The sequence below is a fragment of the Labeo rohita genome, unplaced genomic scaffold (genome assembly GCF_022985175.1).
Source record: "Labeo rohita strain BAU-BD-2019 unplaced genomic scaffold, IGBB_LRoh.1.0 scaffold_644, whole genome shotgun sequence".
Lineage (NCBI taxonomy): Eukaryota > Metazoa > Chordata > Actinopteri > Cypriniformes > Cyprinidae > Labeo > Labeo rohita.
Window position 1 is genome coordinate 20,254 of NW_026129573.1, and position 25,529 is coordinate 45,782.

A 25,529-nucleotide genomic window follows, 5' to 3' on the forward strand; every position below is an offset into this window, starting at 1 on the left:
AATGTATTCTATCATTAATCCCCCAACCCCCCACCCCTTTTTACCTTTTAGAAATATTTTATAAATTATCATATCACTAAACAGTACCATTACAATGAATAAATTAACAAATCAGTCAATGATCTGATTATTCACATGGTTTAATTGTCTCAAATAAATTCATTTTATTTAATAATAGCCTACAATGGTACTCACCAGACCTGTATTGTCAAGAGGAAAATGAAAAACAAGAGACCAAAAAAATGCAATGTCAAAAAAACCTGGGCTTCCATACCACCTCAGCAGTGCCACAGACTGATCACCTCCATGCTGCGCCGAATTGAGGCAGTAATTAAAGCAAAAGGAGCCCCTGCCAAGTATTGAGCACATATACAGTAAATGAACATACTTTCCAGAAGGCCAGCAATTCACTAAAAATGTTTTTTCTTTTTTATTGGTCTTATGAAGTATTCTAATTTGTTGAGATTTATTTAATACACAAGTTTCACAATTTGAGTTGAATTACTGAAATAAATGAGCTTTTCCACGACGTTCTAATTTATTGAGATGCACCTGTATATATATAATAGGGTGTTCTGTTGAGTTTGGATTTTTGAACTACTGCAAAATGTTAATAATTTTAACAAAATAAGAGGGATCATGGAAATTGCGTGTTATTTCCTATTTAGTACTAACATGATTATAAACTATTTCACATACCAGCTGTTTATATATACTCCACAAGACAAAATAATAACTGAATTTATAAAAATGACTCTATTCAAAAGTTTACATACCCTTGAATCTTAATTCTATGTGTTGTTTCCTGGATAATCCACAACTGTTTTTATGTGTTGTGATAGTTTTTCATGAGTCCTTTGTTTGTCCTGAGCAGTTCAGCTGCCTGCTGGTCTTAAGAAAAATCCTGCAGCTCCTGCACATTCTTTGGTTTTCCAGCAGCATCTGCGTATTTGAACCCTTTTCAAAACTAAATGTATGATTTTAAAATCCATCTTTGCACACTGAGCATGACTCATACATACAGTAACTTTTATAAAAGATAAAAACATTCACTGATGCTCATGAACGCAACACAATGCATTAAGAGCCAGGCGGGGTACTTTTTTTTTTTTTAATTGGATGATCAGGGTAAATTGTACTTATATTTGTATTGGGAGACATGTAAATATTTCTGTAGTTTGAAGTGCACTAAATGGAAAAACAAAATTTGTAAATAAAATATACTTAATAAATATAATTTACACATTCTGTTCAAAAGTTTACACCCCCTGACTCTTAATGCATTGTGTTGCCTTCTTAAGCACCAGTAAATGTTTTCACTTTTTGTAATAGTTATGTATGAGTTCCTCAGTTGTTCTCAGTCTGAAAAGATGGATCTCAAAATGAAAGTTTTGGAGAGTGTTCAAAAATGCAGAAGATGCTGGAAAAACCAAATAATGTGCAGGAGCTGGAGGATTTTTCTGAAGAACAGCAGACAGATAAACTACTCAGGACAAACAAGGGACCCATGAACAATTATCACAAAAGATAAAAACAGTTGTGGATCATTCAGGAAACGACACACAGTATTAACAGGGTATGTAAACTTTTGAACGGGGTCATTTATATAAATTCTGTTACGTTAAATAGTTTATACAGTACAATACTAAATAGAAAATAACATACAGTTTTCATGATCCCTCTTATTTTGTTAAAATGATTAACATTTAGCATATTCTGCAAGGGCTATGTAAATTTATTAGTACAACTGTATACATTTTTTGTTATGGACAACTTATTGTTGACATTTTACTGCCATTGTCACAGAAATATAATTTTAATGTAACATTTGCATGGAGATATAAAAATAATTACAAAAATAACAAGTTTAATTAGAATCCAATTTTAAAATGTTTAAAAAAAAGTTTTTCTGCCCACAGAAAAACCTCATGGGGGCCCAAATAGGCAATATTCAGGGGCTTTTTTGTGGGCTTGCCAACAGAAAATCCCCATGGGGTCCCAAATAAGCAAACTGGTATGGGCCCTGCATGGGCTAACCCACAGGGGGCCCAGAGTGGGTTTAATGTGGGCAAGCCCACAGTGGCTGCACTGTCCCACAGAAAACCCGCAGCGGGCCCACGTGGGCATGTCACCTAGCGCCAGGCCTGAGTAGGCATGTTGCGATAGTCAGTGTCACCATTGTTAAGCCGCAACACCGTTTACATCACTTGCCCATGTCCTACACCGTCATTTTGTTTTTTTGATTTTTTTGAATAGTAATATAAACCATTTAATTCAGTTAGTGAACAGACACTACAATTAAAAACTGAGCGCAGCTGCTGTGGGATTACAAATTTAAGAATCTGTTTAAAATATGCTGATCCTTTGCTAGGTTCCAATATAACAACATGAACTGAAAAAGTTATGTATACTGTGACAGTCTAAGAGCAGGCAGCCCAGGCCCTGAGACAGTAACCTTTTGTCTTTATGCAGTTCCTGAACATCTGGCAGGTTTTCCGAAGTTAAGTGTGAATTCTAAGCTCAAGGTACAACTGTGCCTTTTGTTTAAGCATCTATGCATTTGAATGACACTTGTATGCTAAATAGATCAAGGCTGGGAAAAATCTTTTACTGAGCTGTTTTCCTGTACCACATTTGCATGCTTTGTTTAGATTGATTCCACCTCTATGTACTCCTCCTCCTTGAAACCTGTGCTGTGCTGAGATTTTGTCAGACGACTTTTTGACGACTGCAGCGCCACGCAGCGAGTATCTGAATAAAGAGAAACTTCTGCTTCAAGATATCCAAAACGTCTCCTGGTCTCTAAAAGAAAAAGTTACTACAGTTTTGGTGCTGTGACCTGGATAGAGCTTCTCACCAGACATTGTTCCAGACTGAATTCCAGAAACTTTTTTTCAGCTCAACAACGATTTGGTGAGTGTTACTCTATTCAAAGAACCACTACAGACCAGTACATGTGGTTAGCCTCTGCGTCGCCAGAGAAGTGTTAACAAATAGCTGCAGGGTTTGGTTAACAGACTAATTATCCTCTATTCAGGTAGAGAAGATTAGCATTATGTGCTAATATCTGTTATCCTCTGTTTCAGGCAGGGAAGATTAGCATTACGTGCTAATATCAGTTAACGTAAAGTGCTAGTAGTTTATGTTCAGGAATCCTCTGCTTTGCCAGAGAAGGTTGAATACATGATAATGTGTATTAACTAGGTTTTCCTCTGCTTTGCCAGAGAAGGTTAACAACAGTTGTTCTGTGTTAACAAATTTATCCTCTGCTTGCCAGGGAGGTGTTAGAAGTGTATTGTTGTGTCAGTAAAACATTACAAAATGTAGAGAAGGAATGCTAGGTTGATTCCAACAACTGAGAAAGGTGGACTAGCTACACCTTTATGGACAGACAATGAGTTCAAATCATTGTTTGGAGAGCACATGGACTCAGTAGTGACAGAGCCAGTCAGACTGGATTTAACAAAGAAATTTGGTATTGATCCAGAAAAAGTAAGGTCAGTTGAAGAATGCAAAAAGGTACTTGGAGCATGTATCCGAAAGGAAAACCATTAAAGACATTATCTGCTGCCACAGAGAGTTTAGTTTAGCTATAGCACAAGAACAAGCTCAGTGTATTGCTAAGTTAAAAGAACAAAACAAACAGCTGCACACTCGAGTGTCCTGTCTCACTAAAAAGGTGGGCCATAACAAGGTCTCAACCAAATGTGACTCAAACGACCAACAGTCAGATTGAAAGCTATCCTGACTTACAGTCTGTGTAGACAAGAGGACAAATGCAATACTAGAAGGATAGAGAAAGATGCAGCAATTTCAGTTTAAGTATGTGGAGCGAGACAAAGGGCTCAGAGCAGGGTAGAAGGGGTTGAAACCGTTCCATCTGCAACCCCCATACTCCAGTTACAAGCAGTCCATACAGCGCTAGGACCTAAAGATATAGAGAGACTCTCCCAGAGCTTACCCTCAGCACGCACAAATTTTTCTGAATTTAGAAGAGCATTGACTAGCAAAATGCGTCTCTACGACATGTCGTTAGCAGAAGTCACACAGCTGATGTCACAAATTCTAACTGAATCTGAATTCAACAGTTTTGAGTCTGCTGTTACTTCTGAACTACAACATACCAGTAAAGAGGATTTGAGAGAAAGTGTTTTGAAAATTCTAAAGAATATCATGGGACCCAAAATTGACTGGTCCAGAATCACTAACTGTGTGCAAAGGAAAGAAGAAACTGTGAATGAATACACTGAAAGGTTTTGTCAGACAAATGACAAGGAACCCCTAGTCCGCATCTGGTCAGATGGCCGAGTACAGAAAAGCATTGCCATTCCTAGATCTAGCTTGGTCTAACAGAACTCTCAGAAGTAACCTAGACTGCTTAGCTACTTGGGAAAGAGACTCTGATGTTAAAGCAAGAGTAAAGATTGTAGCAGCATCCTTTCAGGTCAACACAAAGAACCAACAGAAACGTAAATGTCCTAAGAGGGAGGGCAGTTGTCATTACTGTGGTAAACTTAGACATTGGATGAAAGAGTGTAGGAAAAACAAAAAGTATGTAAGAGAAATGAACAGTGTAAATCAGCTCCTACTCAGTCTGCTTGCAACTATGAAGCAGACCCTCCCCACTACACCGAACTCATGGGGCAGCTTGCTGAGGTGCTAACTGTTAAGGCTGTGAGTTCTTAATTACCCCAGTAATCTACAACAAAGATGAAAAGATTCCTTGTAAATAGAACAAAAGGAAGTTGACTTCCTCCCACTGGGGGACAATACTACAGCACACTCCAGTCACTCACCTATCCTCTATGGGTTATGATGTTTGCTATGACTGATGTTTCATTAGAGGATGGAGTGATTGCACAGTTAAGTTCACACACCAACTACAGGGACAGACTAGGACACACACAGACCAGTGAGGAGCCCAGGGAAGAACCGAAGTGCTACAGGCCTCGGGGGCCAACCCTGTGGTGAAGATTTCCTCATAGGTTTTTCCCCTCATCAGTTTGTCCCCACCTCACTGGTCCATAGGTGTCAAATGACTTAAGACTAGGTCAACAAAACCACTATACAATCACTAGACTTAAAACCACTATACGATCAACAGAAGTCTAAAAATGTCTATGCATGAATACTGCTGTTCTGCTGTTTCTCTGTTTACTTGTGTTGCAGGTATGTGTACATGCCATGATGTCTTCAAAAGCAGCATCCTGGAGTAAAGCATCACCTCAGACATCCATGAACAAGCTTCATGAGGACAAAGAGTCATCTGAGTGAATCTACATGGGAAATGGACTACAGACTACACAGTTATTCAGGTGCCATGGACTTGTACTGTTATGCTACATGGTTTTCTGTGTCAACATGTAGCTTGTACGACATGTTACCATCCATGTCATATGTGCCAACAGTTATGGTTCTGAAAAGAACTGTTACACCTAATTAAATCTAGGACAAGACATGGAACAAGATATATGTGATTGTAATTTTTTCAAGTTACATGACTGCAAGAGGGGGCTTATGTTAACAAACGTAGGCTATAGAGTGGACTTATGGAGGTTTAAATTTGAATAATGTGAGAGTTATTAGAACTCTCTTGTCACTCTGACAAGAAGAGTGAGGTGAGAGAGACAAGATGATGGTGGAAGATTTAGTTTCGAAATGAAATGCAAAAGCGCCTGTTTTAAAAATATTTTGGATTTTGAAAAGCCTGTTGACTTTTGCCATTTATCTAAGGTGATTTTGAAAGTTTAAACGTTCATTTCGTGTTTATTTGGTTCCACCATGTTTGCTAATTTTCAGTTTCTTAAATTAAAATTTTGTGTAAGTTATGTTATTTTAGGCCTATATATAGCATGGTGTATTTTTATTCATTTTGTTAATAAATTAATCATTCTATGTTTAATATAAGTGAGTTTGTCGTTGTACTGTTTTGTTATCAATTGACGCTGAAAAGTGATGCTTCACTTTACAGCGTGATTCAGCGACGTATTTAATTTCAATTTTTGGCCACATGCAAACTTAGAGCGAGGGTTTAAACTTTTCTTTTGAAATCGCAGTATATGTTGATGTATTCTCTTGTGTTGGCATAGGTTTATTAATGGTTTACGTTACAAATCTAGTGAGATACTGCACACTGTTTTCCCAGATTAATTTTACAGTTAAGAGATCATGTGTGAACAGGACCTTTTCAAAAATTCGTTCTGGCAATCGTATCATTCTTATGGTGATTACTCTGAGATGTTTACCGAGGTCCGCTGCTTTTTAAATAGCTTTTCTATGTAAATATGCGCTAGATTGACATCTTTGACCATATTGCGCCTCTCAGCTTTTTTTAAAGTGTTGCCTCTGCAGTTAGATACTATTATGCTCGTCTCGTGTTTATAAGGGCAAAAACTTCTGATTGGTTAGTAATGTTATTTTGGTTAAAGCTGTGTTCCTCTGATACCATTTGTAGGCTTATTTATGAACTCGAACATGAAATTGACAATTGTTTTTTTTTTAATATAGGACTATATTTTTTCTGCAGCCAAATGCTGTACGCCGAAGAATTTGAAGCCCTGTGTTACCAAAGCGTTACGCTTTTTCGGCTAATGGTTGCAGGCACTTCTTCTTCTTGGTGTTTTAATGGCGGATGGCATACAACTTTTAGGTGAATTACCGCCACCTACTGATTAGGAGGGTGGGTCAGGCTCATAATGTACACTTGAATTCACTATATTCTATATAAACCAGTGTCTTTTAAATATCGCATTAAAAATGTAAAGCTTTTATCACTTGATTTCCCCCCCCCAGAATGTTTATCAAATTAAATTTCTCTTTATTTTTCTTGAGGTCAGCAATCAGTATATTTCTTTTCTGTACTCTTCTTCTTCTTCGGTGGTTGGTGGTTGGCAAACCAGCTTCTAGGTACATTACCGCCGCCGACTGGACTGGAGTGTTGATATATGCTTATACAAAGGATGAGGGCAAAACCAAAAAAGCAAAACCAAAAGCAACACAAATAAATAAATTAGCAAAATAATAATATTAATAACAACAACAACAACAACAACAAACAGACAAGCAAACAAACACACAAATCAATCAATCAATCAATAAAGGACTGTATTCTCTTACTTAATTTACTTTCTTTTATAAACTTAATAATTTCATCATATATCTTACTAGCTGTTTTCCCTAATAGACCTGATATAGAAAAGTCATGGTGTTTTACTTCTTCATTGGCTGAATAAGGCAATATCTCTGATTGCTGTATTTCATACAGTGGAGTAACACATGCTCTAATGCAGTGTACAGATTCCTCAGTTAGGGGCTTGCCAGTTCTATATAATGTTCTATTTAGTCCAGTATGACCAATTCTAAGGCGTTTTATGATGTTTCCTACCTTTCAGTTCGTACTCTTTTTTCTCCCAGCATCAACTGTTTTTTGTATAGCCTGTTACACAAATCTATCTACCTGCTTCATTGTCATCCCAATATACCTGCCAAACTGATTGTGTATATGTTCTAATGCAGTGGTTCCCAATCATGTCCCTGGAGGCCCCCCAACAATGCACATTTTCCATCTCTCCTTTGGCTGACACACCCATTTCAGGTCTTGGAGCATAGACATATATTTTTTTTTTGGTAATTTTTAACATTATGTTTACAGCTTAATTGACCACCAGTGACAGACTATTAACTTAATAGCTAGCAATACTGTTAACGTTAGTAAGCTGTGAAAGCTGAGACTTTATAAGAAATCATAAAGTTTAAATGAGGTCTTATTAAGTCTTACCTTATTGTAGTTTATATCATAAACTAAATTGCGTTATGGGCACAATATGTACAGTGAGCACAAGTTTAGGGATGGAGCTAAAACAGCTCTCTTTAATTTCACTACTCATTTACAAAGAGTAAGTTTATCATCACTAGATTATAAGGATTTGATAGCTTATCATAAAACTATGGACATTATTATTATTATTATTTTTATTTCCTTTTTAGCCAATTGCAAACAGGACAACACCAGCCTGAAGGAAAACTGATGAAAGCCTGTCAGTGGACTGTTCTCTGCATTTCCAAGAGACTAAACCTCCTCAGCCTAATTAGGGCCCAAGCCCAAATAGTCGAAGGCCCTATTGATCCCCTAAGGATTATTCTTTTTTTTTTCTTGTCTGCATAAAACTCGGTACACATATAGATCTCACTGAGCCGAATGACTTTCGTATTCTATGTCATAAGATAATCCCAACAGGAAGTGAGCTATTCAGAGCTGTGTAAAAAGCACATGCTCTGGAATTTGCAATACTCCTACTATGTTTTTTTTTTCAGATTGCCACCAAACTCGGTCAGCATGACCTCAAGACATTGGGGATGCTAAATTGCGGAGAGATTTTTGATATCTCAATTGGTTTGGGCGTGGCAAGGCAACGAAATTATGGCGACGAGGGCTGTCCCAAACTAAAGTGTGTGGACTCCAAAGTGCGAATTTAAAGCGCGATTGCCTCACAGTGTCACAACGTAAGCTGTCCCAATTCAGGATGCACCCTCCAAAGTGCGCATTCCAAGGCCAAATGCATCACCGCGGCGTGACAAAGGCTGTTGTAATTCAAAAGTGACGTCAAATGCGGTCTCCGATTCCCAGGAAAATGAAGTGTACATTGGACACTTTGCACCCTACTATATCCCAGAATCACTTGCGCGCAGATGACGATGGACGATAGACAGTTGGGGAATTCACACTGAAATGTAAGTATTGTGTTTTCATTTACTGAAATACCTAGCGAAACAAGTGTTTTTTTAAACAAAGCCTACAAACAATAAGACAACCACTATAGAAGGCAACAGTATTTCCCTTTGTTGTGTTTTGGTAGTGCTGTCATGAAAGATATGTCATATAATTTAACCAAACTTTAGCACTTCAGTATTTTGTATGCATGTCCTGCTGTGTCATATTTTCAAATATTAAGATTGCAAACCTTTCTTTATATTATAAGTGTTTTCATTTTCTCTTGTTTTAGGACTATTTTGGAGAAAGTGAGCCTGCTGGGGAAAGTAAGCAAGTTAATAGACACATTTTTGCTGAAATTCATTGTGCTGTTGTTGTTAACAGGCATGGTTTATTTACTCGGATTTAGGATTGCAAGTGTCCTGGGACAGGTGAGGGAGTGAGTGGAAGCTGGTGGAGATACTCAGGGAGGACATCAAACTCCAGAGAAAGACCCAGGAGAGCAGGGAGATACTGTTTTCTCTTCTTGAGAGAATGGTTAACAAATAAATTATTAGCCATTCTCTATTAGGCAAGAGAAAACAGTGGAAAAAATAGGTACATTAGACATTTTCAATATCTTTTTTTTTTGTCACACTGTCAGTGAAACAACCTGATTTCTGTAGTTTATTTTTGTGATGTAAGTTAAGAATGAAATAAATAATATTTGTACATTTCGTATTTTTGTATTGCATATTCACGTGTAAACAAAAGAGAAGTAATTATGTACATTGTAAATTTTTGTAATGCAGCTTATAATTATTTCACAAAACACTCTTCTATACATTTATTTTATTTTTTGTCCTGTAAATATTTTTTTGCATATTAAAACAAATTGTTCTAAACATTACTGAAAATACTTTTTACAACTATTTACAACATAGCTTAACACCAGAAAAACATAAATTTTAAGTCCAGCCCTGCCTCCATGTGTTCTGGGGTTTTCAGGGAGGTGAATGGCCACCACCTCCTCAGCGACTCAGAGGACAATGCGGTGGACAGTGGAACGAGGCATGTCAAACACTCTGGAGACCCCTCTCTATGATGTACCACTGGCCAGACAGAAGAGAAACACCGGGGTCTCTATTGTAGCACTCCATCAATCTTACAGTTCACTTTTAGAACATCCAGCAGCACAGTCATGGCCTGCCTGCTCAGCCGAAAACTATTAAAAAACCTGTCCAGTGCTGGCACATTCAGGTACAGGGGTCTAGTCTGATTTACGGAAAGAAGGACAAGAGAAATTGTTTAGAGCTATGACAAAGTAATTAGTAGAAGAAATATTGATATACTTTCGTAAACTACTTTTAGTAACTACTAATACCACATTGGGGGAAAAAATACTTATTTAAAACCTTTGTTAAAGTGATAGCTCACCCAAAAGAGAAAATTCCAAACCTGGAACAACTTGGGGAAGAGTAAATGATTACAGAATTTTCATTTTTGGCTAAACTATCCTTTAAGTAAAAGTATTATCTTGCATACTCTAATATATTTAAGGTATAGAGAATAAAAGTAAAGATATTCAGTATTGTTGTGAAAAAGAATTCATCAGTATAGTTTTGCATTAATATTACTGCTGCACTACTGTGTATGTAGCATTTTACTGAATATGTTCAAGGTTGTTAAATTTAAAGTTGCCTACTTCATATACTGTTGGGCAGTTTAACCTATAACAATGCATCATATTGTAGAAGGCCACATTTTTGTATTTTGTTGCTGTCCTGTGAGAAAAAAAAAAAAAAAACAAAACAACAACAACAACATAGTACTTCACATTTGAACGAGAAAACTTTATATTTTCTTAAAGTCAACCACTGATTATTTTGAAAATGAAAGTAACATTTATTGTCAGAATGTTAACAAATTATTGCTACATTAAAGGCTGCATCTGAAGGACTCGGACCGGCTTTACAGAGCACTGTTCAGCTGTGACAGCTGCCGCTGAACACTGAGATGAAGAATGCTCTTTTTTTTACTCACAGATTTATTTTTACAAATCTGTCTACAAATGATCAGATCAAAGACAATAAACTATATAAAATCGCACCTTTGTAAGATATCAGTCAGCTTTTGAACTGCTGTGTGTGTATGTATTTTGTAGTAAGTTCTAAGCCAATACCTGCATTTAAACATTCCTATTCTCTATTGTGATATTAAACATAAAACCAAAAGTGAGCAATTCTGGCTCCACCTGTCCTGTCAGGATGGCAGCGCTCTTCTCTCACCGTTTCTATGTGACAGGAGCGGTAATCGGGAACACCTGGTGGCGCAACTAGGAAATCCTGCGAAGACGGAGCATCTCATGCACTTCGGAGGCGTGGCCTGAGTCTCTACTAATGAGCTGATGATCTGAATCAGGTATGTTTGGTTAAGGAGACATGAAAACATGCAGTGTTGGGGGACCTCCAGGAACATGGTTGGGAACCACTGTTCTAATGTATACTTAGCTTCTGTCTTACTTAATGGAATATGCAGATTTACTTGCTTTATTCTTAGAGTTTGTTTAGCCAGAATATCCACCTTCTCATTTCCCTCCACACCAGCATGAGCAGGAATCCAAATGAATTCTGTAGAAATACCTGTAGCGTCTGGACCAATCAGACATACATTAATTGTTACATTTAACAAATAGTCTTTAAACACAACAGGCCAGCTACATGCTGGAGCTCTGGAGACAAACCCCCCCAAAGCAACTAACACCCCAAAAGGGCTCAGTTGCCAGGACAACGATCTGATACCACAGGTTTTATTGCTTCAAGGAATGCACATCTGCCCATGCTACATTTGCCATAGGAAAGACACAATGCCTATAGAGATAGACTCCTTCCTATTCATTCACAGACAAACCTTTCTTTGACCTTCCTATCACACATAGCCCAGGTTATTGTGTACAGTATTACTGCAATGTATTTTAATTTTGTCTGTTGTATTTGTATTTGTCTTTCTACTGTTTTATGCATGTATTATGATAGATGACTAGTAGTATAACCCACCTATGTCATGCTTGGACTCTTTGAGTTCGTATTTTAATGATCTAAAAGATGGCGTAAATTAGATGTTGATACCTTTGCAACATGTTAGTGTTTTAAGAAACCTTAGTAGTTTTTGCATCAACACCCAATCGAATTACATATGCAAATTACCATGCTCACAGACAAAGAGTCGTAAACTTTCTCTCCAAAGGTGAAAGTTACCATTGGTTCATGGACCTCCTGGAGGCACAGCCTCCAGAGAGTTTAAAGGCATCGACCCCTCTCTCTTTTCTCCCTCTTCTCTCTTCACTTTCTCACTCGTCTGCAACATCTTCCGATTTCTGCCCATGTGGAGGAACCCACGGGGAGCCGGAGCCGGCACAGGGCGTGCCCGGCGGGCCCGACAGGCCCAACATACAGAGCTGTGGCTCTCGATCACAAAGAGCCAGACAGTTCGACCTAACCCTGGAATTCATCTTCATGACTCGCCTCAGTCAGTCAGTGGTTCTTGGAGAACCTAAGAAGATGAGCTAGAACTCTTCAGGACTTCCCTAAGCGTGCGCCAGGCCTTGCGGCCTTGTCTTTCCATTCCTCAAAGATCACAGGACTTCAGCTGGGTCCCTCTCAGCTCTTGGTTCTTCTTCACTTTTCACATGGGAAGAAACTCCCAGTCACCAACGAGTCAGGACATCTTTGGAATTCATCACTCTTCAGACCCGGAAGAACGTAATTGCAATTCCAAAACCACCACTGCTTCAAACCACCAAGACTTTCAGAGACTGCATTTGGACCCTTGTTCGACGACCAAGGCAATGCAAGTATCGTACACTTAACTAAACATACAGAGGTTTAGTATAAGCTGTAGACAGCACTGATGGTTTCACAGCAGGTGGTTAACTGACTTTTTTTTTTTCATAGCTTCATTTCCTTGTCTCTCTTTCTAACTGCTTCTCATTGACCATTCCCCCATGTATGAGTGATTTCATGTTTGTTTGTTTAGATTAGTTATGTGTTAGTCCTTCGTTAATAAACTATTGTGCACAAATTACATGAGTTTTGATTCTGATTCTGCCTTGCAAATTAATGTCCCTTTACGATTCCGATTCGAGCTACATGCTCTAATGCAATGGTACTTTAAGAAAGTTATTTTCTGTGGCCAAGAAAATATCATTTCTTAGAGTTGATATAAAGATTATACTGAATGTTCGCTGAGCGAACAGATTAGTTGATGGAAAATTGATTCTGCTACAGTTACTACTGGCAGCTGATATAAGTAATTGTAATTAATCATAATTAATTGTAATTATTTATATACATTTCCCTTTGAGCTAAAATTCGCAACATACCCTTGAATTTGATATCATACATCTTGCACAATATTGCATTGATAATATTCACTGTAACTGATGACTTTGTGTTTTTGGGGGTTGCCATGGTGAAGTGTAGAGCATGTGCTTGGGTTGAGGACCTGCTAACATGAGTTAAAGTTGTTTTAATAATAAAATAAACAACTACTTTGGGCATTCCATGGATGTAACAAAGCCATCTTATGGTTAATGCCTAAAGTTAAGTAAATCTAATGTATTCTTTTTAGAGTGCAGAAGCATTTCAGCCTAATAATTTAATTCTCAGTTAAATGCTTTAGTTTGAGTTCAGCAAGCAAATAAAATAATCTCTTCATAGATGTATCAATTTCATTTAAACTATATTTGATCAAACTGAGTTGACCCAACTGAATTACATTTCATTGCATGAATTTGTTTTTTATGAGTTGGGGTTACACATATTTATTGGATGTAAATCCTGACCTCAATTAAATTGAGTTCATCCAATACATATTTTGAAGTGCCTGTATTTTAGATTTTTATAGAAATATGACAACAATCACATATCTCACACAGAGATCGCACTGTCATAGTGTTTGGGAATATTCATGCATAATTTAAATACATAATCACATGATATTAGATAAAAAATAAAGCATTTTAAAAGAGAATGCAACTTCACAGCAGTGATTTTTAACAGGGTACCGCCCTCTAAACGCGACTGGGCTAGTTATTGTGCCACTGCAGTGGCTGTTAGAAGCTCCGGTTCCCACAGAAACCTGAGACTAGACCAGCCAATGTGCATGCACAGTCATAAGTGCATTATAGGCCGTAAGCTTTTTAAATGCTATTTGAGAATAAGAAACAACATTCATGAGGCAGTTCTTTTCAGATTTTCAGGATTCTTTTCTATTCTGTCAGGATGGCAGCTGTCCTCTCGCACAGTTGCTATGTGACAGGAGAGGTAATCGGAAACCCCTGGTGGCGCAATAAGGAAATCCTGCGAAGGAGGAGCATTCTTCATGCACTTCGAAGTCGTGGCCTTCATGGCAGCAGCTACCAGTGGTTAAATTAGGCCGGGACCGAGCCCCAGTACATAGGCTTACCCTGGTTACTCATCAGAGGACTTTCCTCATACATTTTCAGCATTATAGGCTATAGTTTTAAACACTTTACTCATTCTTACTAATTCAGCCAATGATGCGATGTAGGTGTTTTTATATGTATATCTGAAGCGAACGGAGTGTCTTTAGAAAAGTTTCGAGTGCATTTCAATTTGATCTTATAAAGGCTGAAATGTGAGGATTATTATTTTAGGTATATACTTCATGTTTGTGAAAACCTGTATCTCAGCTGTTATTAAATCATGTTTTTACAGTTTAATATGTTACCATAGACATTCAAGACTTTGGTCTTGCTTATATGACCTGCTCATATGGTATTAATTTTTATTTTTAAATTAATTTTTGTAGGTCTAGAAAAACGCTCTTAAAAAGTCTTAAATTTGATTTTAAAAATCCTGCGGACAAATGTTTTAAATTTTACAGTTTGTCAATTTATACACGATTTTGTAGGCGTTGCATACACATGTGCACCCCTCAAAAGCCTGAAACCACAGAGCCCTCCCACATAACAAATCCCAAATGAACCCCTGACAGCTACAGTCTTCCTCCTTTTCTTCTGTTGTTTAGGATACCAACGTTACCTCCGGTTCTTCTGTTGTTTAGGATACCAACATCAGGGTTTTTTACCGGTTGAGGAGCTTACTCATTCCCCTTTACTCCAACATGTGCTGGAACCACTGATCTCTATAAATCAGTGGCTGGAACCCATAAAAAACTAACACTTACACCTAAGTGCTTAATGCTAATATTTCATACAAAATATCTTGCTCTGCTGAGGATCCTCCACTTGTTAGACTTTGCAGAATCAATTGCAAATCTGATAGAACATGATGATGAACTTTAAGGCTGCTTTAGGGTTGCTAACTTCAGACAAGGAAAATAAGGGACAATTGTGCTTCTTAATTCGAAAATAAGGTCCAGAATATGCTCAAAATATTTGTACTGTGCCATAGTGTAGCATGTGTCATTTCTGTGTGGTTAAGCACGTGTATGAAAGGTTCTTAGAAATAATCACTTTTTTTTTTGCTTATAGCCTATTTATGTGCAATAAAGAATTTTGAAAAAAAATTGAAAGAATGTCATACAAAAAATGTCACACACATTACACACAAATCATTGGCCAGAGTAAACTGTACCACTATAGAACTGTGACTGCACAAGTGGTGTAGTAATTTAGGAGGTGGCTGTGCTGTGGAATTGCATACATACATATAGCATAACATTTGACAGCACAACTGAACATCTGTGAAATATAGTTTTTAAATGGCACTTAAAATTGTGAGAATTGTTATTGAAAGCAGCCCATGAATAAATGAAAACGCTAATTGTTTGATTTAAGAAAACTTAGTGTGGGTGGGTTGCTTTTGGTGCTTGGATTCAGTAATGAAGTCCAAGTTTAACCCACTTTATTTTTTTGGGGGCCCTGCAAAGTTTTGCCCTTTTTTTTTTTTTTTTTTTTTTTTTAGTTTTCATAGCTAAAGTCTGAATACACTGTATTGACCATAAAATGAGCTACAGTAAAATGTGAGCGGCGCGTAGGCAACAAGTTTGTATTTTTGAGAAAATAAGGTTTGTGTGTGGTTAGTGGATTTTTTTTTTTTCTTTTCAAGTCACTGGAATTCAGCCAAAAATGCATACAGAACATTTCACAAGATACAAGAAGCTGAAACGTAATTTTTTTTTTAACTTTCACTTTTGTAAGTTCATTTTGTTAAATAAAGAAAAAGATCTTCTCCCTCAGGTAGATGGCACTTTTTCTTGCGTGGCTGGATGTTTAACTCATTATCAATAATCATGTTCTTTGCATTTGCCCAAACTAATTTGTCAAAATCAAAATGCAGACGGTGAAGGCAATTGTCGTTAGCCCAAGTTCCACTCTGAAGTGACCAGCTGGCAGAAGATTCTGCAAGGTCTTAGAGCCTTAATCGAACAGCTACGTTCACGAATAAAACAATGATTTGTCCAAAAAGAATGTTTAATTACTAATGTAGAGTTTGTTATTTCGTATAGTCCAAGTGGTTTTATGGGTATGCCTACGAATATGGGACAAATACATGACGATTTCGTATCCTACCCTAGGCTTTTCTTCCATCTACTGCAGGGCTGGAGATATAGCCATCACTTCAGTCACCACTGTTCAAGCAGAAAAGCCTTTAAAATTAATGGTACGTCAAATCTTTATCCACATCAAATGTCAAAAACAAAGAAATCAACCAACCAATAAATAAAACATTATTCTCAACATACATATCTTATAAACAATCAAGCAAACATTATTAATTCAGAAGAAAAATGCTGAACAAAGAAGGGAAATTTTTTTTTTTTTTTTTTTAAAAAAACACCACCACACCAACCCAAAAGTTATGCGTGCTAAAATGTTTGTATACTATTTTTAAGTAGTAACCACAATCCACCATAATTGTATTTTTGCATATATATTTTGTGTATGTGCATATATGAATATTTTTTTCTGGCCTGCAAACAACTTGCAGTAATATAATAAACCGGAATCAACATAAATGCATAAAAGACATGACAAGTTAAATTCAGAGACTTCTAGGACATATTTCAGTCAATGGAATATTACCAATTACCATTTTATACAGTGACATCCTTTAGGAATTCATTGGACTGACTGTAGCACAAGTTTGTGTTTTGCCATTCAACGCATCCGACTACACGCATGTGATTTTATACTTAACTCTTTCATTCTTTATTCTTAAATGTCAGTTTGGAAGCTTCAATACAAAACTCCTTGTGTATGCAGGCACACTTGGCCTAAAAAAAAAAAAAAAATAAAAAAAAAAAAAAAAAAAAAAAAAACACACACACAACAAGCCTCTGGAGTAGTCTCTAATCATTTTAAACACTTGTATTTTAAACCATATATAATAATCAGGACCTTTAAATTCACTGGCAACTTGAGCTTTATTAAAATAAAATCCTGAAACTTCACAAGCCATATTGCAAATTAAAGAGTACATGCCAACCATCATATAAAAGGGAGGGGGAAGCTTCTCTGAAGCCATGTTTGGGGAGAAAAAAAAAAAAAAAAAAGAAATGCAAAGCTAGACAACATAAGTTTTAAAAATCTAATCTACACGGGGAAAAGAGGAAAAAAAAAAAAAAACAAAAACAAAAAAAAACCCGCACGCACGCACGCATTTCCTGAGACAGCAAACATACAATGTTGATTACACAGTCTTCTGTTGTCCCTTCTTCCCAATAAGAGATTTGTGAATATGGGGTATGACACCTACAAGGTTTGGAGAAGAAGGGGAAAAAAAAAAAAAAGTTATACAAGTAATATTTTTCTTATATTTATTTATTTATTTATTATATTCACACACATTTTATTATATATAAATAAGAGTTTTGTTCCAAAACATGATAAACTGCATTTTTTTACAAAACTGAGTTCCTGCCAAAATCAATATTGTATTTGGTCAGTATTGAAAAGGCAGTTTTTAATTTTAAGCAAAATGAGATATCCGCAGTGTTATTCTGTCATGTTTTCTCCCTATTTTTCCAAACCGTGACAAACGCCAGTCTCCCTTCTCTGCAAAATGCGATACATCCACTCAGCCAGTCACAGCGCACCATTCCACGCAGCGTAAACAGTAAAGGCGGCGCTTTGAATACACCCCGCATCCTAGTTTTCAACGTTGAATAATGAATCACAGACATATCTGGCGAATCTTTTCATAAAGTGTAGAAAGAGTGTAAATAAGAGATTCACTGTGCAATGTAGAGAGCTTTGTGGATTATAATGGAACTTTGTAAGATCACGATAAACTAAGATGAGTGACAGCTTTTAATGATTTTAAGGGAGTTTGTAAATGAGATACTGATTTAATACAACAGTTAAATAAACGAAGTTAATATTAAGTGACTAACACTGTCTGACTAGCACTATTGCCCGACTTTCCTCCATTTCGTCGAAACAAAATCACAACTGAGCTACTGCGCATCTCTATTCAAACACAGCTGTGATTTAGTTTAATAGGTTGTTTGCAATCACGTGATTCTGAGGACGCGCGAAATGCAGCTGGAGGGCAGGAAGTGATTTTTCTCCATAGGAATCAATAGTAGAATCTCAAAATGACTGTTTTCAGTTGTTTATGGAAATCGGTCAACTCGAGAAGTTTTATCTCATATCGTGTATGAACATCTGCTGTTGCATAAGGCGGAAAAGGCAAGAAATTCTCTTTAAAAAAAAAAAAAAAAAAAAAAAAAAAAAAAAAAAAAAAAAAATATTGGGAAAAGTGGCTTGCGGTCAGGAGGAGAGTCAGATAATGCTTGTGTGTGCGAATGGTTAATAAAAGATTAATAATATTAAGATATGAAGAAATATATAAATAGATACAGGGTGAGACAGTGAGAATTCACTCAATGCTAAATGCCACATGTACATACAATGCAAATAAGATATTATATCTGCAGTTGATTACAATTGAACCTTGTGAGATTGCGATAAATTGAAGTGAGTCACAGCCTTTTAGTGACTATATGAAAGCGCTATTTGCTCGTTTTCTAGGCTATAATCAAGAATTTGAAAAAAAGTTTTGCTTCACATGCTGCTAACAGGACCAATGGCCAAAAAACCTGTACAGCAGTAGTTTTAGGAGTGACATATATCCTGCATTCTTCATATAAATGTAGGAATCACTTTCGAAAGAGTTTGTTTGCTATCAGGTTTAGGTGCATAGCTTATTTCCACCGCCTCGATGACAGGCAACTGAGGCAGCTATTTGAGTTTAGTTGAAAAATCACTCCTCTTCGTAACATAAGGATCACATCCAACATATGTTGTGATTTTCTGTTTATACGTTTCTCTTGTACAGTACAGACATTCCTCCATCTTATCCGTTCTGCTTTTTCAGTCACTCCTGAAAGTTCGCTGAATGTGCAAGGTTTTGTGGCTATTGGTCCTGTTAGCATCACGTAAAGCGAAAATTTTATTCAAATTCCGAACTGATTATAGAAAGCGAGCAAATAGCACTTCCATATAGTCACTAAAAAGCTGTCACTCACTTCAATGTATTGCAATGTCACAATGTTCCGTTATAATCAGTGACGCTCTCAGAACTACAAATATAATAGCTTACATTGTGTCTACGTGTGGCATTTAGCATTAGGTGAATTCTCACTGTCTCACCCTGTGTATATTTATATATTTCTTTAATATCTTAACATATTATTATATCTTTTCTTAACCATTTGCACACACAAGCATTATCCGACTCTCCTCCTGACCACAGACGGAGGTTTACAAGCCACTTTTTCCTGCGCTTTTCAGCAAATTCTTGCCTTTCCGCCCTTATGAACAGCAAATTTTCATACATGATAAAAGATAATTTGTGGTTTCTCGGTTTGACCGATTTGAGCATCCATAAACAACACAAAACATTTTTTTTCTGCTAGTGATTCCTATGGAGAAATATCACTTCCTGCCCTCCAGCTGCATTTCGCGCCACAGTAATGACGTCATGTGCAAACAACCTATTTTTAAAGTATTTTCTGGGGGTGCTCTGATTGATCGGCACCGATCACTATCAGCCAATAATCACTTGGTGATATTTGATCGGTGGTCACTAAAAAGGCAGAGCTCATAAACCGATCTAAAGCTGATGTGATCTATGAGCCTGACGTGAGAGGTTTGGCATGACATGCAGCGGGACGGTCTCAGTCTCTGTTCGGCGCAGGTAAAACAATTCTAATGCTGAAGGTGAGGTACAATTAATATTTCTTCATTAAATAACTTATAAAGTAATTTGAAAACCTTATGTGAGCCATAATTTCACAAACAGTGCGAGTGAATGACCGCGCGCTCTCCCTCTTTCTGTCTCAAAAGTGCGCTGATGGCTTCCAATCACCACATCGCGACTAACTATAAGCGAGCTGCACAGTTGAATTGTGAATTGTTACTTGCACAATAGAATCAATGTCACATAGTCTCTAATGTTTGTAAACTGCATTTCTATTTAATTCTTTCCAGTGTTTAACCATTCAGCGCTTGCGCGCTCTCCTGGAGACTGGGCGCTCATGCACACTCTAAGCATACACTCATAATGCCACATTCACATACGTCTGTTTGCAGTGCGTATTTTTTCCCGCGCTCATGCTAATGGATTAAAGCGTTCAAGCTGTACACGGTTACGGTCTGGCACTGCGGCCCAGGAGCGGTGTATCTGCAGCAGTGCAGAGATCATTTCCACACAGAGTCTGTGCTGCACGCGCAGAATTAAAGTGACAGCACATTGTTTGCGATAAATACGAACAAGGATTGACACGAAATTGTCAATTACACCATAAATGCATATCATTAAAGTCTACTGTGTTTCACAGTCAACACATATGGGTTTTTGGCTGGGTTTAAAGGAAAAGAGCACTTTTAGATAAACAAGGCAATAATAGATGGCACTTGTGGAGGTAGAAAAATAAAGTTCTTTATTAACAACCGGACTGCTTGTAATAAAGATTTAAATTCAAAAGAACAGGCAGTAGAACTGTCTAAAAATCCTGATTGGAGTATCTCTACAAATAATTCTACATGATTAACAGAAGGTTTTTAAAAGATCGGTATCGGTGATCGGATCGGCAGATACAGCTTCCTGTGATCGGCCTCAAAAATCCTGATCGGAGCACCCCTAGTATCTTCTTTTCAGTTATTTAAATCTCATTTAATATTTCTATATTCAAAATTTTATACTTAAAACATTAATCAACATTAATTTATGAATTTGATTGCACGCATGCCACCTCTGAGCCTCATTAAACATATGCAAATACACCTACAAGCCACTTGTGTGGTCTTCTGTGCCACCTCTGTACAAATTAATTTTGTTAATACGGATTTCATTTGATTGGTAACTTATTCTTATTCCGTTGTTTTAATTAGAAATTTAAAAAAGCTTATAAAATATATTTTAAAAAATAAATAAATAAAAAAATAAACTTAAAAGATGACATACTTTTAATAAAGTTTAAAAAAAATGCCACTACAAAGGTAAAAACAAAATTCCCCTCCAATTCACTTTAAGGAGTCAAATATCACCTCGCAATGGGAAGGCTAATTTTTGATCAGATTTTTTGATTATTGATTAGAAGGTGCTCCTAAAATGTTTGAAGAAAGAAAAGTAACTGTAGAGCCCTGACGGAACAGATTTATTGCATTTCGGGGAAGAAATGAAAAAAAAAACAAAAAAACCCCCCTGTTTTTATAATAAATCTCTGAACATCTAAATCTGGATTTGAATTTTTAATGTTATTATAACCTAAAGATGCTGAAATAGAAGTTTGAAATAGAAAATAGGAATTTTTACCTTGCCACTTTCTTGGTAAAGAAAACACATTTTTGCTCAAATTAATCAAAATGGATGTATAACATTTTGGAACCAAACTCTTCACATACATACATACATACATACATAGAGAAATAAAAACTTACCACCACCAGCAATAGTTGCTTTAATGAGGGAGTCCAACTCTTCATCACCTCTGATAGCCAACTGCAAGTGGCGTGGGGTGATTCTCTTAACCTTCAGATCTTTAGATGCATTTCCTGCTAGCTCAAGTACCTTAATGTGAACACAAGCACGTTAACTCACTGCTTTGACAAACCTTTGCCCCAATGTGGTGTCTTTCTAATTACCTCAGCAGTCAAATACTCCAGAATAGCAGCGCTGTATACTGCGGCAGTGGCTCCAACGCGCCCGTGACTGGTGGTCCTAGACTTAAGGTGTCTGTGAATACGACCCACTGGAAACTGAATTTGACGAAGAGTGACGAATGAGTGTGAAGAAGAGTAACGACCAGACAATACAGGCTCAAAGTAAGTCATTCTCCTTAAAAGAAAGTAGTATGATCGCCCAACAACATTTTATTATTTAAACAAACAGTTTGAATTAAGAGCCTTGTTCATTATGGTGGTCTCTGACCTGCAGTCCAGCCCTCTGTGAGCGCGAAATAGCCTTCGCTTTCGCCTTCCCGGAGTCCTTTCCTGCTTTACCTCCAGCCTGAACCCAACAGATTCACTACATTCACTCATCGTGTTTTAAGTGTAAAAGGTCTTAATACCTCAGTTAACGTTACGAATAAGACCATATTAAAATAACGTCGGTACAAATTAGGGATTGGCTTGGTTCGCGCTCTTGTTTATAAGATCCCGGTTAGCACAAGAGCTACAGCTAACTACCATAATAGGCTGAGAAATAATTTTAAATGTACTTTCAATCTGTTGAGCATATTTACAAAATATAAAAGGCACAAAACATAAGGCACAAAAGAAAGAAGAAAAAAAAAAAACACTCACCATTTTGCAATTTGTAAATGTCGATTACTACAGCTGAGCCTGTACACACCACTCCTCACCAAATTCAAAATGAGTTACGCGCCTTCACAGTGTTAAATACAAACCGCCTCTACATCCGGGACACCCGGCTCGTAAACTTGCCAATCAGCTTCGTGTTTTGTTGTTTGGCGCATGCATAGACCAGTCACATTACGGATTTTGCAACACAATGGGCAATGAATGCATTTCATTATTTGTTTTGCCGGGTTTCATTACAACGGGGTAAACAACGACGAATATTGAAGGAAAAGAAATTAAAAAGAAAATTGCAATTTCAAAAGAAACTGCAAATTATATTTTCAATTGGTTTTCCATATGTGGACGCATAAATTGTGACAATCCAAATGCAAGCGCCGATCTTGCATTATCGTTTGCATTTTCGCGAACGCACCATGACTGCCAAATTTTAAATGAAAGGGCAAAGTCCATTTGCAACTGCATTTCCCACGACTTACCAGTTATGAGCCTATCATATTTAAATAGCATTGTTAATTACCACGTCTGCTTTTTCACTCTCTGCGTCGCGCACCTAACCTGGAAAAGCTTAAATGGAATCGTCTGAATTTCCGACGTCTACGCGGAAAGCTGTCAATCAGTGTGAGGGGTGGGATCCAGTGTTGCCAGATTGGGCGGGTTGCCGCCCAATTGGGCTTCTTTTGATCGGCTTGGACCGGAGAATAACGCATTGGGCGGGTAAACAAAATTTGGGCTGCTTTAAAACAATTAAAAGCCGCCCAATCAGCTGCTTCGCTTTTATCTTTAGTCATGTTATTTTAATATGTTCGAGCTCAAAGTATCAAAGTAAAAAATGTGTAGTGCAGTCATCAACATCATTTAACAGAGACCTGTCAATCAATTTACCATATTTTATGTTGGTGAGATGTGATGACTCGTGAGTGACAGGGTTTTGGCGCTATAAAGGGCAAGATTTTGAATGTGCAGCTATATATTCATTCATTCATTTTATTTGAGTGATTGCGATGGCAAAGTGGCCTAAATATAAGTTACACGATAAAAAGTTTTAGAGTGACTTAAATCTCACAACGTGGATTACACGTAGTGAGAGATGAATAGAAGATTTCTAAGTATAATTGTAACTGAAATAAGAGAACAGCTGAATGATTTAATAAAAATCAAAACTGAATATGGGGACTATACGATGCTGTCCTGCATCAGAACATCTTTTAAACAGTCCAGACTACTCTGGTATACTTGGCATTGACAGCTGCTGGACTTGAACAGTTTTAACTGTGCAAAGTTCTGCATGATGTTCTAAAATGTGTACTTTATGAAATACGTGCTGTAGTTCTGTCTGAAGATAAAGCACAAGACAATGGTAAGCACATTATTGTTGTTAATTAGGGGCCAAGCACCGAAGGTGCGATGGCACCTATTGTATCCGTTAGCGTTCTTATTATTAGGGGCCAAGCACCGAAGGTGCGATGGCACCTATTGTATCCGTTAGAATTCTTATTAGGGGCCAAGCACCAGAGGTGCGGTGGCACCTATTGTATCCGTTGGCGTTATTATTATTCCGCTTCTTCTTCTTCTTCTTCTTCTTCCTCTTCCGCCGCAAGTCTATGGCAGCCCATAGAACCGCTTGCGGGAAAGTTGTATAATTTTGCACACTGATAGAGGACAGTCCCAACATTAACCATAGCAAGTTTGGAGTCTCTAACTCAAACTCTCTAGCGCCACCACTTGTCCAAACTTTCAAAAGATTTATGCTAATAACGTTTGAACCGTAAGGCACACAACAAAAATTTTTTTTTCCTCTGATTCCTTGGCTTATGCCGAGTGGAATGGACACCAAAATTCAAAAATCGTAAGGTTTAGTTTTTTCGCTATTCTCAATTGTTCGTAAAACCTACTTTTTCGAACTCGTCCTAGGCCGTTGCACCGATTGTCACAAAAATTGATCCAGATCATCTTCAGACCACGCTGGCAAAAAGTTATGGAATTCAAGTCGATTCGTCCAGCCGTTCACGAATAACACGCGAAAGAATTCTACGAAAAGCTAGCAAAAATCAATGTGAGGCTATATCTCCGTAAAAGTTTGTCATATTGACACCAAACTTGGTGTGTGTTATAACAAGCATGACCTGAGCCTACCTGCAGTGTTTCGGTGCAGTGCCCCCTAGTGGTCAGGAGATACGAAAAATGGCTATTTTTCTTTATAACGTCTGAATGATTTGTCCAAAAATCACAAAACTGGTCTCTTTAGATTCGGTGTGTCATACCGAGTCGAACCATATCCAATTTTCCCATGTCAGCCATTTTGGGTGTCGGCCATTTTGAATTTAGCTTTAAAATGCTGTATCTTGAGAACGGATTAGCATATCGTTTCGACATTAATTACAAAAATGTTCAGCACCATGCCCTGAATGTACATAAAAATTTTGGGGCCAGCGCCACCTTGTGGTCAAAAGTTATAACGAAATTTCAAAAAATGCTAATAACTTTTGCGTACATTAGCCTATTGAAATGAAACTGATTTTGATAGATTCCTTCGGTCATGCTGAGAACACGGATACCAATTTTGCCAATTTTGGCTGAACTTCCTGTCCGCCATTTTGATTCATGTTGAAAACCTACTTTTTCGAACTCCTCCTAGACCGTTAGTCCAATTTTTCACCAAATTTGACTCAGATCATCTTCAGACCATGCTGACAAAAAGTTATGGATTTTGTGTCGATACACGAAACCGTTTTCGTTTAGCGCATCAACGAATTTACTGGAAAGATGCCAAATTGCATCCGAGTCTGTATCTCTGCAAAGCTTTGACATATTGACACCAAATTTTATATGTGCTATTGTCACCACACTCTGACCAAGCCACATCAATTTGGTAACAGTGCCACCTATGGGTCAGAAGTAATACGCCATTCACTAAACATTAATAATGAAATTTACAAAAATGCTAATAACTTCTGTTTACATTAGCCTATTGGAATGAAATTGATGCCAATAGATTCCATGGGTCAAGTCGAGAACATTGATACC

At 37.3% G+C, this 25,529-nt stretch overlaps 1 protein-coding gene and 1 long non-coding RNA gene across 2 annotated transcripts; one reads left to right on the forward strand and one right to left on the reverse strand.

Annotated features, from left to right (window-relative positions):
• The first annotated feature begins 2,698 nt into the window (after positions 1-2,698).
• On the forward strand, positions 2,699-9,037 carry LOC127161420 (uncharacterized). The gene is made up of 3 exons (XR_007827037.1): positions 2,699-5,315; positions 8,314-8,730; positions 9,003-9,037. It is a non-coding gene; the product is annotated as an uncharacterized LOC127161420 (long non-coding RNA).
• Positions 9,038-17,082: 8,045 nt separating this feature from the next.
• LOC127161418 (histone H2A.Z) lies at positions 17,083-22,580 on the reverse strand. The gene is made up of 5 exons (XM_051104188.1): positions 22,488-22,580; positions 22,114-22,191; positions 21,828-21,941; positions 21,624-21,753; positions 17,083-17,429 (listed from the first exon to the last, which is right to left on the reverse strand). Exons 1-5 carry the CDS (start codon positions 22,488-22,490, stop codon positions 17,368-17,370), a joined length of 387 nt encoding a protein of 128 aa, XP_050960145.1. The 5' UTR covers positions 22,491-22,580; the 3' UTR covers positions 17,083-17,367.
• Between the last annotated feature and the right edge of the window lie 2,949 nt (positions 22,581-25,529).

Coding starts and splice junctions, on each gene's coding strand:
- LOC127161418 (XM_051104188.1), bottom strand. Junction 21,754..21,827: donor TGGAGTATTTGACTGCTGAG/GTAATTAGAAAG, acceptor GTTCACATTAAG/GTACTTGAGCTAGCAGGAAA. Junction 17,430..21,623: donor AGCAACTATTGCTGGTGGTG/GTAAGTTTTTAT, acceptor CAAACCTTGTAG/GTGTCATACCCCATATTCAC.